The sequence below is a fragment of the Macrotis lagotis genome, chromosome 7 (genome assembly GCF_037893015.1).
Source record: "Macrotis lagotis isolate mMagLag1 chromosome 7, bilby.v1.9.chrom.fasta, whole genome shotgun sequence".
Taxonomy (NCBI): Eukaryota; Metazoa; Chordata; class Mammalia; order Peramelemorphia; family Peramelidae; genus Macrotis; species Macrotis lagotis.
In genome coordinates this window covers 29688335-29705504 of record NC_133664.1, presented here as the reverse complement: position 1 = coordinate 29705504, position 17170 = coordinate 29688335, and the positions used below count along the sequence as shown (strand labels likewise).

The 17170-nt window shown below is 38.8% G+C and overlaps 1 protein-coding gene across 12 annotated transcripts in view; it reads right to left on the bottom strand.

Moving 5' to 3' along the window:
- THRB (thyroid hormone receptor beta) overlaps nt 1-17170 on the bottom strand; it is a 425807-nt gene that overhangs the window by 99808 nt on the left and 308829 nt on the right. For all 12 annotated transcript variants that reach the window (XM_074195699.1, XM_074195692.1, XM_074195696.1 and 9 more), the window contains one exon: nt 15141-15204. In XM_074195699.1, coding sequence (XP_074051800.1) covers nt 15141-15162 — 22 coding nt within the window. In that variant the 5' untranslated portion in view covers nt 15163-15204. The remainder of the gene's footprint in view (nt 1-15140; nt 15205-17170) is intronic.

Here is a 17170-nt window from a genome sequence, read left to right as displayed (position 1 = left end):
TTCTTCACCATCTAGTTGATGAAAAATAGCTTTTTGACCTCTGTGTATTTGTACAGACCATCTCCCTCCTCATGGAATAACTTTCCTTTTTATTTATCTCACTCAAATTTCTTCATTTCCTTCAAAGCTTAGCTCAGGTAGCGAACCTACTTCTGATTTTCCCCTCCCCCCAGGTAAAAGTATTCTAGTCCTCTCAAATTCTTTTGGAGCACTTGGTCTGGATCAGGCATTTGCCCCCTCACTTTTTATTTGCATTACCTTTATCTGTATTCATATTATGTCCCTAGTGAGACTAAGTCTTTTAAAATTAAAAATAATATGTATGTATGTATGTATGTATGTATTTATTTATTTGAATGTAAGCCTTTTGAAGGCAAGGGGTTTTATAATTGAGAACATTTTGAATTTTTAGCATCTAGTATAATGCTTTGTATTCAATCTTAATCTCCTCCACTTCCTAAATGGCTGTGCTACAAAAAGGAAAGGAATCAATAAAATGAATCTTAAAAATAATAAATGTTTAGGCAGCTAGGTGGCACAGTGGATAGAGCACCAGCCCTGGAGTCAGGAGTACCTGGGTTCAAATCCAGCCTCAGACACTTAATAATTACCTAGCTGTGGCCTTGGGCAAGCCACTTAACCCCATTGCCTTGCAAAAACATAAAAATAAATAGAATAACAATAATAAATGTTTGAATAATTATAAATTATAATACATGAGAAAAAGTTGAAATGACTTATGATCAGGAAAACAGGGGCAGCTAGGTGGCATAGTGGATAAAGCACCGGCCCTGGAGTCAGGAGTACCTGGGTTCAAATCCGGTCTCAGACACTTAATAAACCTAGTTGTGTGGCCTAGGGCAAGCCACTTAACCCCGTTTGCCTTGAAAAACCTAAAAATAAAACAAAACAAAAGAACAACAGGGGCAGTATGATCAGGAAAACAGAATCCTCATGGACCTTAGCTTCTTCCAATTCTGTACACTGAAATTTCCTACACTTAGGTATCTGGTACCTGGGAAATATATCCTGAATGACAACATGATCATTGGAGGTGAAAGCTTCAAACTGAATAGAACACCGACCTATTCTTGTGGATGGCTAATATTTCCTGCTCATTCTCAATACTCTTTCCAAATCTGGTGTTTTTTTGCTCTGTAGCTCAGCCATCAAGGGTTGTTTTTCTAATTAAGGTCCCTTTTGGCAATGCTGCCTCCCTCCCTCCTCTTCACAAATTTCCCAAATCAGATACAGCTGTGCTTGGAAGGATTCTGTTTCTCACAACTTTGAGCCATCTGCTGGAGAAGATGGTTTTGCAAAAGGTCAGTGGCTGCATATGGTGGTTATGGGCTTGATGTCAAAAAGGAGAAATTGTGTAGAGCTGTACAATGGTGAACAGGAGGGAAAGGACTCCGGTCCTTTCTCAGGAAACCGGTCCTTTCTCAGGACACACACACAGTGGCTCTGGAAGGACTGCAGTTCCTCATAAAAGAGCAGAGGTGAACTGCATATTTCCTTGGGAATGCAGGGAGGATACCGTGTGCAGCCCAATAGGCTTGCCTGATTTATGCCATAGAGCAATGTGGAAGGACCCAGAAAAAATATGGAATTGGGAAGTTGAGGCACTGACCTTTGGATTCAATTCATTCTTCAATAATTGAATGTTGACTGGGGAAATGAAGAGCATAAAAAAATAGTTCCCTGACCTCAAATTGCTTACATTCTTTTGTGGGGGAGTTAATATTTACAGAAATAAATGTATGTGAAATAAATACTGAAGAAATACAAAGTATTTTTGTTTGGAGAAACTGAATGGAAAGTGTTACTAAGAGAGTGATAGGGGAGCCAGGAAAAGCCTCCAGGTAAGCGGTGGCACCTGAGAAAGAAGCTGTGTGATATAATCAGACATGCTTTTTTTAGGAAGATCAATTAGACAACTGAACATCATTTTAAAATCTGAATTAGCTGATGAGCTCCCTTTTCATCTACATCAACCTCTTCAGACAATTCTCCTACTTCCTTCTTGTGCTAGGACCTCTAGCCCTTCTTACTTATGGCCTAAACTTTGGGGAGTCCATGAGGAAAGAGTGAGAGGGGGCATTACAAGATGTGGGAGAAGGTGTATCACATAGGGAGTGACTTGGTTGCAGAGTATATGTGAGAGAATAATGGGAGATCAGTCTGAAAAAATACATTGGAATTAGGTGGTTGGTGAACAAACAAAGGATTTTGAATACAGCTTAGAGACAATAAAGAATCATTTTTTGAAGCTTTTAGAATAGTGGAGCCAGAGGGTCAGACCTAGCTTTGTTTTACCAGACGGACTAGGATGGGGAGGACATAGTGACCAAGGAGGCTCCAATTACAAAAGTCTAAGTGAGAGGTGATAAGGACCTGAACCAGCATGGGGGGTGAGGGTTAGAATTAAACAATTACTAAAAAAAAATCCAAGTATTTTCAGATACAAGAAAAATGAAATTATCTTCCCATGGTTAAATCTAAAACAAATGAATGATACATTTTTGTGCTGTTATCATCTTGGTTATGGTGAGTATCCTTTAGCCAGTGACCATGTCCATCATGGACCTTAAGGCAGTTTCTTTTGGTGGTAGAGGGGACCTGATCCTTTATCTTAAAGCGAGACAGTTTTAGACTGAATGGAAGGTGATTTTTTTCCAAAGAAAAACAAAAGCTGAAAAATAACCATTCCTCCTATATCATGCTCTGAGCTACGTCATGGCTATTGTAATGAATATCAGCAACAGTTTGTGGGTTGGAGGGTGCTATGAACCCACACCAAAAAAAATGGACATTAACATCTAAAAATAAAGCTGTCTGTCTTAACTTCACCCTCAAATTCTGGGAGCAATTTGAGCAACAGGATGATATACTGTAAACTATTATCACTTATTCCTTTGTTTTATGTACTTTGATTAAATTTGTTTTGGAAGTTGGGGAATTCCTGATATGAAATCTCCTTCCACAGATATTTTTTTTTAATTTTGGTTTTTGCAAGGCAATAAAGTGATTTATCCAAGGCCACACAGCTGGCAAGTATCAAGTTTCTGAAACCAGATTTGAACTCAGATTCTCCAGGACCAGTGCTCTATCCACTGCACTGCCTAGCTACCCTAATTGTCTTAGCAGCTCTTCCATACTTCATAGTCTAAGAGACTGTTGCACTGAGAAGTTAATTCCCTTGCCTAGATTACTCAGATAATATGTACCAGAAGTGGAATTTGGACACAAAGACTGGACTCTAAGATTGGACTTCTGTTGGGGTTTTTAAAGTTTGCAAAACTTGTTTATATACATGATTATATCATTTGAGCTCCAGAACAACTATGTGAGATAGGCATAGTCGATAGAATGTGGGATTTGGGTCAGAAAAATCTGAATTTGGCACCATGTAGCTGGGTCAGATTATCTGAACCCTTCAAGGTTATTTCTTATTCTATAACATGAGCATAATAGAATGTGACCCCAAAGTCCCCAAAACTTCAAATAGCATTCAGACTTTTGGGACAGTCTGGCATATCATCTCATAGATTTGTTGTAAAGCTTGGATAAGATAACCTCTGGAAGGTGCTTTAATGTCCAACATTCTTATTACCATTTTGTAGATGAGGAAACAGAAGTAGAAAGAGGTAAAAGACCTTGTTCATAGTCATAAACTAGCATGAGTTAGTAGCAGGATTTTAACTTGGATTCTCCTGCTAAATCTTAGTCTATCCATGATGCCACCTTACTTCCCTCCATGCCTAGTGGTAGGGGCTGGAGTCAGGTATAGGGCAGATAGAAAGGAGACTCTGGAAGGAAGGAGACCACCAAGGTCAGCTGCCTCGAATCTTGTGGTCCAAGAGGGTTGTAGACATTTACTACAAAATAGACTGTTTTCTAGATTATTTATTTTGAATATATCTTAAAACACATGGGACTGGTAAGAGAGGCCTCAGGGTCATGTACAAAGGACCTAGGAATCAGAGAAGCAATTTGGAATCTTGGCTCTTCCATTGCTATCTGTTGGAATTTCTAATACTCAGTTTACCTTCCTCACTATTAAAATGATGGCTTTGATGCTATGATCTTAGTTTACTTCCAAGTCCCAATTCATAATTTCAAGATTTATGAAGGTTATTCCTAGGCAAAATTCTAAATTCATATGAAAATTTGTCTTAGGCAAGGTCTTTTCTTCCTTTCTGTAACTTATTTCCTTTCTTCCACCAAAAGCTCCTGTCCTCATGCTGTCCTTTGGCCAGACAATGCCTTAGGGTTACTCTCCCCAAACCTCTAACTTGTCTATAACTGACTTTTTTTAGCTGTTAGGAGGAAAACAATTGAATCAAATTAACTGACACTAAGATATTAATGACTGGTCAGACGCCTTAACTTTTCTAGCTTGTCTGATCGCTTTTGGAGGTTTATTAAGCCAAACAAATGTCTAGCTAGGACAATGTCTTACAATGTAGAGTCAATAGTTTGGGGCAGGAGACAGAAAAACAAACATACTAGACTGTAAACTCTTTGATACCAGGGAGGCATGTTATTTGTCTTCCTCTGGCCTGCCAAGGTGCTTTGAACACTCACGATTCTTCACTTTTATCACAAATTTCAAACACAGTGGCATCTTAGTGAGTCATCTAGTCAAAACTCCTCACTTTCCAGATGAGGAAAACTGACTCTTAGATATGTAAAATTCTATAACAGAAGGTCACAGTGATGATGACATGACTAGAACCCAAAAAGGAAACCAACACATTGGATCAAGGAGATTAGCTTTAAAACTAAAATGACTCTGAGTTTTATCCTTTCCTTCTATAGATGGGGGATCTCATTCCTTAACCTCTAGAGAGATGAAAAAATTTGCCTAAGGTGATATCAGAGGTGGGAAACCTTTAAATTGTATTATGCTGCTTGATATGATATAGTATTTTTCTTACACACACACACACACACACACACATCACACACACACACACACACACACACACACACACACACACACACACACACACACACTTCTCTTTGAAAAAATTCAGGTGGCCTCAGATTCAGGTTTGTCACATCCAAATTAATGTGGCAGTTGTAGAATACCAACTTGCACATCATGTTATCCAAAGCTAGCCAAGTCAACACAAGATTAATTAGAGAGGTAAGATTGAGGGTAATTTCTTTAACTTCAAAGCTTAGAAACATATGACAATGACTTACCAATGTGCCAGGAAATGTCAATGCCAAAGGAAGCAGACCCTACTTGGGCTACCCTGTCCTAGGCCATCTCCCCAAATTATTCACTAGATCTTCTCCAGGAGGGCTTTCATTCTTGGGCACCATCAGGGAGGGGAAGTTCCCAGGTGAAGAGAAAGATTAAGAGTTATTTGTATAAAATAAGCCAATGGATACTCATTAAAGGATTCTTCAAACAAGTGAAAGGGATGTGAGGGTTCAGGCAGCAGATTTTTCCATTCAATCTAGACCCAACTCAGAGGAAAACTCAAGCCTTTCGATGATCTGACCAGGTCCCAATGAATTCTATTGGAAACTCATTTGGAAAAGTCTGCTCTGTATGTATGAGGGATCTGGTCATGGGTGGAGCTCAGCCTGGCTGCCTTCTTCGTGAGCTGGAAATCTTTCCTTGTCAATCCTGTTAGCCAATGACTTTGTTGGAAAATCCCTGTTCACAAACCTCATGAGGACAGGGTCAGCTAGGCTGACCATACAGGCACTTTATTTTGAAGAGGGCCCCCAGCTATGTCTTTTCTGCATGTGTTACTATGGTTGGTGCTGAACAAACCAGTTATTTGTAATCCAAATTGTTATGCTATTAAATCCTTGTAAATGAAATGTGTTTTCTCAAATTCACACATGCTCTAAATTTCATTTCAAGCAATGTGAACACTTTACTTATTCTAGTGGTGTCTATATCTTGACAGCTGAATGATTATATTCCCTCTTTGTTATTCATTCTGGAATTTATAAGATAAACCCATCATCATTGCTTCCATAGCCCAGGATTTGTATTTAGTTACAAAAAAGAAGCATATTGTCCTTCCAGGCTAGAGGATGCAGAACATAAATGTTCCAGGATCATTGAAATATGAATCCCACTGAAAACAAGAGTTGAATGATGGATGATCACACACCTACAATGATGATGATGACGACTACCATTACTACAAGAACTAACTTTCCTAATGATGTAGATTAACTATCAGATTTAACAGAGAAAATTAAAACCAGATGGGACCAAGATGAAGTTCATATCATTTTCATCATCCTGTCTGATAGATGAATTTCCCCAAGAATGTTTTTGATAAGCCTACATAGAAAGAAATGAAGATTGAGAGACAAAGATAGACAGACAAATAGATAGATGAACAGACAAACAGAAAACAGACAAGAGATTAGATATAGATAAATAGAATTAAAGATACCAAAACATAGAGATTGAGATAGAATGAGATAGAGAAATAACTAGATAGAAATAGGCAGGTAGATATAGATAGAGATAAAGTTAGATAAATGGAGAAAGATATAGAAAATAACAGATAATCATAGAGATAGACAGGATAGAGATAAAAATAGATAAAGATAGGTAAATAGATAAACAGATATGGATAGAAATAAAGGTAGCTATAGGGAGAGAAAAAGACACAAATACATACAGATAAACAGAGATATAGACATAGAGATAGACATAGATACATATATAGGTAGATAGAAAAAGTATTTCTTAAGCACCTACTATGTCATTAAGTGAGATAACTTGGTTATCCATAACCAAGAAAACCAAGAAAAATTTGTACTTTAATGTGGTCATATTCTCATAATGGAACAGAGCTAGGATAGGGGAAGTGAGAAGAGACCAACTTATTTCAATACCTTCACTCAATGCAGTTATTTCAACCATCTGGACAAGAGCCCATCGAACATTAAACAGAAAGGAATGACAATAGCACTCTGTCTTCTATCCTGACCATCTTGATGGGAACTCTGTAGAATGTAAGGTGAGCATAAAAATAAAGATGATTGCAATAGAGAACTTGAAAGTTCATAAAACTTTTCACATGGATTGTCTCCCTTGGGTCTCATAGCATGCCCATGAGGTGGGTGCTCTAGACCTTCTTGTCTCCACTGTACCAATGAGAAACTAAGGTTTAAGAAGTTGTGACTTGCCCAGTCACATGACTAGCAAATGTCAAAGTTGAGATTTGTGAAGCAAACATCAATTATGGGCTTGTTGTAGAAGCAAAACATTGTCCACATATGCAATAAAACAGTTGGATGTCCACTAATTAGACAGTAAATAAAATTATTGTTTTGCAAGTGGGAAGGTTTGAGGGTAGTAAACATCTCAGTAAACTGATTCTTATGGTTGTAGGGAGGAGTGGCCAAAGAGGGCTGTCCCAGTTTAGAAAAGAAAAATGGAGGGGAGTTTTGGGAGCCTTTGAAGAAGGATGACAATAATGGACATTAACTTCTTGCATTAAACAAATCATCAGATCCAAGAGAATTAACAATAATCTATGAAAATAGCCCAAGGCTATAGAAAGGTTCTATGCACATACAACAAATTAAAAAGGAAATGCACAGAAAACTGTAAAAATTGATCACAGAAAACAGAATTTGGATGTTCTCAAAAACTGGCAAGAATATAGAGCAAAGAGGAACTGTGGGTTGTACAATGGTTAGAGCACCAGTCCTGGAGTTAGGAGGACCTGAATTCAAATCTGCCTTCAGATACTTGACCCTTACTAGCTGAGTAACCCTGGGCAAGTCACTTAAGCTCTACTCTTCTCATCCCAGGGCCATCTCCAATCATCCTGATTCATACCTAGTTACTGAACTAGATGGCTCCAGAGAAGAAAGTGAGGCACAGCACCCCCCCCTCTCAAATCCAGTTCCTATGCATGACATGGCATCACCTTCATGATTTCATGGTCTTCAAGTACAAATAACAAACTTCAGAGGAAAGAACACTGGATGTGAAGAGACCTGTAGTATCTTCCTCTATCATATGTTGTAAGGTTCAATTGAGGTAAATATATATATATATGTATATATATACATATATATATATATGTATACACACACACACACACACACACAAACTTTGAGCTCAAAAAACCCCTTCATTACCTATTTTCAGGGAACTATGCTAGGCAGGCACTTGAGAGGTTTAGCTAAGAAATAGGAGAAGTGACATATGAATGGACATTCTATGATGGTCCACCTTGTGCTTGGGAACATCTCCTTTGTGTTGGCCATGTAGCCATTACTGGCTGCATCTTTAAAACAACTTGACTGGGACAGGTTGTCCCTTGCTGGCACCTCCTCTCTTTACAATTGGAGGGCCTGAGACCATCTCTCCTTAGACCCTTTGACTCCTAGAAATGGACTTGAGGCTTTGTCCTTTTATTGGATCTTGGTGCAGGGAGCATCATGGAAATCTTTAGAGCCAGGAATCAGTTGTATATTGTAGGTAGTTAAGCAGAGATGACTTGAGAAGCCAGAGTCCTGGACATTAGCCCAGTGGGGCTTTGGGCTTGGTGCTTGGGAGGTATGTAAAAAACTGAGGTAAGGTATGAAACGAATTCCTCTTATCCCAGAAACTGGGTTGGTGTGAGGGCAAGGTGATGGCTTTCCACTGAAATACTGGGGAAAATATTTCTGAAGTTTTGCTATATCAATAAAGTAATTAAATATTGACTTTGTAAAAGTCAATCTGACTCTTAAGTGGTTAAGCAGAAGTAGGGATACTTCATTGGGTCCCTAAAATAGTGGGAATACAATTGGTGGGGGACCTAGTCAATGGCAGAACAAATAAATGTGCCATTTCCACAGCCACCTCAATATACTGGCCTTCAGAGAGTGGGACCAGAAGTAAATCTTTGTTTACCCAAAGATAAAGGTACAATTGTCCCTGTCTTCATGGAATTTCTACTAGGAGATCAGTAGGAAGTCTTACTTATATATGTTATTATATCATCACTGAAATTTTCATTAGTTTTTCTCCCCCTATAAAATCATTGAGAATAAGAATTTAATATTTAGCCTGTAGTATTCTTCTTTCAGGAATAGTTTTGTCATAGGATTCATTAATATGGTTTCAGCAATGTTTTGGTCTGTCTGAAGACTCAGCTAGCTAAATTCTGGGAGGCTCATCATGAGAATGTGGAAGACAAAGTAATGGCTAAAGATTCCCATGAAATAGTCATAATAATGTAGGGAGTAGAGCAGCTGGGATTCTGATAGGAAATAGGGGAAAGGTGACCATCTCCATTGACTAGCTCCACCTGCTCCTTTTCGTGCCTTCTCCTGAGTTGATTTGCATAGCCATCAAGGGGCATCATGGGAAGTGAAAAGAAGTCCTCCATCACAGGTCCATCCTTTGCCTTTGCATTTTTGCTCAATAAAGTTCCTGGGCTGCATGAAAGAAATTCAGGTTTCTGACAAAAATATATGATTAAAATTTGAATTTTTGAACCATAACTCAAATAAGAGTTTTGTCAGAGACACTTCTAGTGACAATAGGGGGAAAATAGTTCAGAGGCAAACTTTAAAATGCTTAAGGGGGTTCTTTAGTTAGCTGGCTGGGAGTCTAAATCATAAAAGAGCTAAAATAGTTTTGGTCTATACACTACAGAGCAGGTAAAACCTTTTCCTCAATGAGTAGGAAGCTGGATTTCCTGTTATTTGGAACTGCGCTTTGGAGATGTGAGATGCCCTGCTTCCTGAGCTGTGAATCAGAGTTTTGAAATCCATGTTGGAGGTGGGGTGGGGTGGTGGAGGCTCTGGGATCTATCCTGATTGATCAGAAAGATATGATGATTCAGATTTTTATAGGCTGCTTTCTTTCCACCAGGGATAGAGAAGTTTCATTTTTGGAAGAAAAGTTACCATTTCAGAATGCTCTTCTCTAAGAAATAATGTTCACATGTGACCAATGTCACTTTGAGTGATTCATTGATGGAGAATTCCATTCACCCAGATGATTTATTAACATTTGTCATTGGGGGAAATGAGGGATCTGAAAGCACCATTGCCTTACCATGCCATACTGGAAAAAATGAAATTGATTTCTTAAAAATACTCGTGATTAGAACCACCGCTTGGTCTTTCTACTTTGGCAAAAGAAAGTCAATAGAGTTCCCCCTCTGATTATTCATTTTTATATTCCACAGTATTGACCTGTTGTCTTTTCTCTTTCACATCCTGAACACCAAAAGTACTGAGTATTCCAGAGAACAGTGGGATGCAATCAAAGTGAAATTAGCCTTGACTTTTCTTCTTTGTCACAGTCACCTGACTGATATGGAAAAAAAATTCAACATGGCAGAGAAGAAAAGATTGAATTCCATAAGGTAGTTTTCAAAATGATACCTTCCTTTGAGTCTGAGTGGCTTGTTCCATATTGCAATTGCAATTTATTGCTTCAATTTTTAAAAAAAATGCTCTAAAGATGGAAAAAAAGGGTGGGGGAAGTGGCTGACATTTCTTTGTATTATTCTCTCCTCTTTTTCAAAAAGAAAAAAAGAAAAGAAAAGATGAGAGTATGAGGGAAAGGGTTTTAAAGTATGATTCTAGCTACATTGCATTCAACTTTCCTGTTCTTTTTTAAAGCACATCTCGAGTTTAGTGTTTAGTTCTTGGAAACATATTTTGGGAGTTTGATAAGCTGAAGAGTACCTAACAAAACCAACAAACACAGTCAAGGGCCATGTGAAGCAGACTTGAAGGAACGGACAATGTTTAATTAGAGAGGAGGAGCCAATGGGGAGGCTATCTTTGAGCACTTCTTTTAAGTAGGTGAAGGCCACCCTCTTGGAGAAGGCTTAAGTTGACTCTCCTTGGCCCTAAAGGAAAGAATTAGGACTGCTGGATAAATTTTGTAAAGAAGTGGGTTGATTTTAGGGGCAAAAAGCTTCCCAATGGCTTGAAATTATCCAGAAGGAAAAGGGTCCACCTTGAGGCATGGCACAGAAGGGGATTTTTTTTTCAGACAGTATAGACACAAGCATTTATCTAGTATCAGTGATGTGCTGTGCTGCTGCACTAAGCACTGGGTGGGGATTGGACTGAATTTCTTTGGAGGAGGGGATCCTTCTAACTTTGAGATTTTGGAGGTCACTCTGAGGAGAACAATCTGAGAAAGAGCCCAATGAAGTTCGCACACCTATTTGAGCTGAAAGTTAAAAAGAACTGAGTATTTGTAGTTATTTACCAATGGCATTTAAATGACACAATTCCAATAATCTCTTCTTCATCATCCAAATGTTTTTCACCCATAACTTCTGACTTTCCAACATTCACCAGCAATGCTGAGTTTTCTGTAGGACCAGTTAGGGGGCTTGACCTTTGGCAAATAACACTATTTTTGCCCTAGCATTTCAATTTTTTAATGGTTATCTGATACCGGGGTTGAGTGGCTTGCCCAAGGCCACACAGCTAAGTAATTATTAAGTGTCTGAGGACAGATTTGAACTCAGGTACTCCTGATTCCAGGGCTGGTGCTCTATTCACTGTGCCACCTAGCCGCCCCAGATGTCAGTTATTTAAAATGACTTTTTCTCTCTGCCTTCCTGACCATTGAGGGATGGTTCCTTTGTAACAAAAGAGTTAAGCAAAACCAACCAGAAGAGAAATGCCTAGAACCATATCTTATGCCTATAGGGTCTCATTGCTGCCTAAATGGTTGAAGCTCCAAATCATTTAGGTTTGGCATCTGGAAAAACTTCCTAATAATCAGAGGCATAAAAAGAAGATTTATCTTCCTGAAGATGAAATGGAGTGCCTCTTCCCTAGATGACTCCAACAAAGACTGGACGATCAGAATCATAGAACCTAAGATAGCAAGGGAACTCAATGACTCTCTAGTCCAACACATACACAGAAAGGAATCCCACTGGTTGGATATGCTGTAATGGTCATTCCTTTTGAAGTACTCTTTTGCCCCTCCCCATTATATTCAGGGGAAATTGGGAAAAGATGGGCACCAAGAAAGAGCTCCTAAAGAGAAAAGCAATTACCTAAATTGTGTGTGTGTGTGTGTGTGTGTGTGTGTGTAAGACACACACACACAGACAGAGAGAGAGAGAGCATGTGAAGGGGGAGAGGAAAGTGAGAGTGGAGGGGAGGAAAGAGAGAATTTCATGTATGTGTGTATGTGTGTGTGTGTGTGTGTGTGTGTGCACATGTGTAAGAAGAAGGAATAATTCTTTCTATAGGAGCTATTCTGATGCACTGGCCTTGGAATCAGGAGGACAGAAGTTTGAATCTAGTCTCTGACACTTACTAGCTGTGTGACCTTGGGCAAGTCACTTAATCCTGATTGCCTCAGATCCAGGGTCATCTCCAGTCATCCTGATCCATATCTGGCCATTGGACCCTGATGATTCTAGAGGAGAAAGTGAGGCTGGGGACTGAGCACAGCTCCCCTCCACTCAAATCCCATTTATGTTCTTGTCAGGGCATCACTTTCCTGATGTCATGGTTTTCTTCAGAAATGAAGAACACAAACATATGAGTCCCTGACCAGGGCTCATGGGCTGCTTAAAATCTAGAATCCAGGTGAATTAGCATATCTGGCAATTGATATAACTGAGGGCAGATGATGTCTGGATCCTTTTGAATTAGCAAAAAGAAAGCCCCTTTTTTTCTTTTTAAGTTAAAGGTAACAAAGAAACAACTTGCACCTAAGATTTGTCAGGGAAAAGAAAATGTACAAATGAACATTAAAATGAATTATCTAAAATAATCAACTGAGAGGAAGCCACAGTTCTGTTTTCACTTCTCTCTTCAGAGTCAGTGAAAGGAGTTTTGAAAGTCTGGGCTAGAGAAGATTCAGCCATGGATAAGCTATTTTGATATTAGGAAACTGATGCTTCTGAACTCCCCAAAGGTCTTTGCTACTTTCTCACCCATGCCCTACCATATACTGTAATAGTGTCTGAAGGAAGGTCCTGGGTCCCTGCCTTGGTTCCCTGGTAAGTGGAGAGGAATATCCCTTGGTTAAGGTACCATGACCAGGCCCTTCTGAACAGTTATCATTGGGATCAGGACCTTAGCATTCATTCAATTCAATTCATCCAGTCCAACATTATGAAGCATCCATAATTGCAGGACACTGGGCTAGCTCTCCCTGTCATCTCATCTCAACCCAACCCAACCCAATGCAATCCAATTCAACTCATTTATTAAGTATTGTCTATGTTAAAAATATGTTGCCACAGAAGCTGCGTATGTTAATTCAATTCAACAAGTTTTTTAAATTTATTTTTGCAAGGCAATGGGGTTAGCTAACTTGCCCAAGGTTAAACAACTAAGTATTAAGTGGCTGAAGTCAAATTTGAACTCAGGTCCTCCTGACTCCAGGGTTGGTGCTCTCTCCACTATGCCACCTAGCTGCCCCCAACAAGTATTTTGAAAGCGTCCTCTAGGTTCATTGTGAAAGGTATTGGGGATATAAAGGAAAGAATAATCCAAATGATTTCTGCCCTGAAGGCTTTTTTCACATTCTGAGTGACTGTGAGCTCTAAGAGGGTAGAGGATAACTTTTCACTCTTAATATTCCTAGTACTTGGTCCATTGTAGTCCATAGTGAAGGTTCTTAATAAATGCTTACTGCTCAAGTGACTGACTGGGCCGCTCAATACAAAGTCCAGCCCATGGTAACCTGGTGACTTTTCAAGAAAATTGCCTGGCAATAGATGGACCAGTCCAATAAAAAACTCATCTCCAGGTCTTCCTGATGGCTCTTTAAGCCAATCCATTCAAAGAGCTTATATTTTAAGGGAATTCCTTTCATACTCTTAATAGTGTGTGGGACAAATGGTGAGAAAACATTGGCAGGGCCACAAAAGATCAGGGTCCAGTTTTAGATTACTAGGGAAAATCTATGAGAAATCTTTCTATTGACACTGCTTTCTGGGTATTTGGTACTTACCCCATATTTAGTTACTTTCTCTAACATCTGCCATTAGTGCTTATAACTAATTTTTACCTTCTCTTGACCATCCTTCACTGTAAAGCAGTAATCTGTTCCTTTTGACAAAGATGCATGAATGCTTTGGGGCCATCAGGTTTAAAGAATAAATTGAGGCCATATTTAGTTATGTTTTCTTAAATTGACTCCAGGGACCTGAAAGAGCTAAACCATCTGATGAGCATATGTCCACAATAAAGGATCTAAAGACAACCATAGTTGAGAAGCTGTCATAGAGCCTTGAAAACTCCATTATCCTCTATTTCTCTAGGGATGAGGTCTTCAGATATAGACAGACCTGAGACTGGAGGGAGAGAATGCAGTGACTTAAGGTTCACAAATTTCTGCAACCAGGGTTTCTTTTCTCCTTTCCACTCCTTTTCCTCTCTTCTCTCCATTTTTCCTTTCTCCTTCTTTCCTTCCTTCCTTCCTTCCTTCCTTCCTTCCTTCCTTCCTTCCTTCCTTCCTTCCTTCCTTCCTTCCTTCCTTCCTTCCTTCTTGATGTACATCCATCCATCCTTCCTTCCTTCCTTCCTTCCCTCCATATGAAGTATAGAGAATTCATTTACAGAGTGAAGAACTCCTGGTGTGGAAACTCCCTCTAAGTATAGTTTGGCAACTTATGTGTAATATATAGGATCAGAGAGTTACTTCACTCATAGCAAGATGAAATGACTTGCCCACAGCCACACAGGTATGATACTTAAGAGGCAGGATGTGAATCCAAGTCATCCTGACCTTCAGGCCAACCATCTATCCATCATGCTTTGTTATCTTTCCTTGTTAATTTGGAAATATTTTTAATAGTGGAAAATTGTACTTGCCAGTACCTAAAGGTACTTGCTTTGTGTTAGGGCAAGTTGCCCACATTACTGTGAAATTTCAAAGGCTTCTTTGATTATTATGGTGCCTGGGGCACCATTTTCAAACCTCATAAGAGACTTTCGGATGCCTGTCCTGCTGGGAGATAGGACATTCTGGTTGGGAAAGTTTCATTGGATTTAACTATAATGTTGTTGCCTTGGAAATAATGGTCCTAAGACTGTCAGATTGGCACCTTTCTCCAGTCCCAAAGACTTCCTTTTGAGAGCACTCAAAGATGGACAAACTCACAAACAACATGAAAATCATCAATATCCACGACAGAGGGAGGTACCTGACATACTGTTGGGAGTCATGGGTCAGTAATCATGCTGGATCTTCTTATTTGCTGAAATCACCTGGAAAAAGAGAAGAGAAATATTACTTATAGTTCAACCACTTGCTGGATCCAGCATCAGAATTTCAATTGCCTTTTAGTAAACAAAGCAAAACAAAACAAAACTTAGCTTGCTTCCAAAGACATTGTAACATCTTATTTGTTTTTTCAAAGTGCTTTTATTTTCACCAGCTAAAATTTAGTCTTTCCTTTAATGATTTAAAAACATGATTTTGAGACATTCTTAGGTTTTACTAGACTTCCAAAAGGATCTACATCATGAATCCCTTTGCTAGAATATCAGTTTTGTTAGATAGTTTGTCTAAGGAAATGACCAGAAATTGGGTATTTGTTTCAATGTTATTTTAAAGTGATTTTTTTTGTCACTTTTAGATGTAAAACCATATGGAATTTTCAGAAGCATAGTTTCCATGCCATATGTGGATAGATACTCTATATTTAAAGAGAGAATGCCAACAGCATTAGGTAGAGGATGGAGGCTTGAGGTATTACTGTCTATTTAAAAAGGGCTACTTCAAGGTTGAAAAGGTTTCAATGAAATTAGTCAGACAAGTAAAATGTTGGCCAATAACTCCACCAAAAAAGGTTCCATTCAAGCAGAATATTACGGGAACTCAGGTTTGGAACCTACTTTAAAAATTAATCTAAAATAAACACTCTGCTTCCTTCTTCACTTGTTTATGATCATTTCCCAAATTACATTACATTAAAATTATTTTAATTTACTTTTCTTCAGAAATGGGCTGTTTCTCTTTCATAGAATGCAAAGCCCTGAGGGTAGGAACTATTTTTATTTTTGCCTTTGGGTCTTCAGCCCCTGGACCAGATATTGGACCAGACCTATGATTTCATTATATTGGATACTTGGGGAAAAATATTCAATGTACTGTTCTGCAACATATAGTCTTGGTTGTCTGAAAAGTTGATGACATGGGGGCAGCTAGCTGGTGCAGTGGATAGAGTACTGGCCCTGGAGTCAGGATGACCTGAGTTTAAATCCAGCCTCAGACACTTAAAAATTACCTAGCTGTGTGACCTTGGGCAAGTCACTTAACCAATTGCCTTGTAAAAAAACAAAAAAGAAAAAAAAGTTGACATGACCAGAGTCACACTGCTAAGTGCGTCAGAACTAGGGAGCCTGGGTCTTCCTGATCTTGAGCCAACCCTTTAATCGGTATACCACACTGCTTAGCCAATAGTACTTACAATATATGCTTGTTGAGTTAAGCTGAAAGGTTTTTTTGGAGGGCTATAGAATTAAATCCAATTCTCTTGTTCCAGACCCCCTCACCTTGCCTACTATAGTAGTCAGCAAGAGGCTGACCATTTGATTTTGAGATATTCTCCACTGCCTTGTGCCTTGGTATGGCCCCTTGGTACTGCCACTCTGATCTAGGCCAACATTCTTGGTCCACATCTACCATGTTTTGGGGTTATCCTCCAACCCTATTTACCATCCCAACTTAGTTCTGAATGTGGGTGAGGGAGGTTGTACTCCCTCCAAATGTCTTCCACCATCTGTCCAAGGGATAGGATAGGTATGGGAACATTGAAAACATCCCACTGAAGGTTTTTCTCCAGTTATACACATAACTTATGCAATATTTCCTTTATAACTTACGGTATCAACAAGAAAATGTTCAAACAGCTAGATGAAACCTCATTCACCAATCACAAATGTGGAAGATGCAAAACCCCAGCTGTGTTCTAACTTCAGAAAATAGGTTCACCTATTTTAAAAATTCTTTTTATTCGATCAAATCCCAAACGAATATGTGTATATTCTATAAAAAAGGTATAATCTGTGAAGTATGAATAGTATTTGACAGGAAAAAAAATCTAAGAAGTTTGAATAAAGTAAAATAATTATACCAGCATGGTATTTGGTGTAGGCACCATTATTATATTTCAAGAAACTTGAAGGGTTTTTTAAAGCCTAATTGTAAGAAGGCTCTTAATAGCTTTTT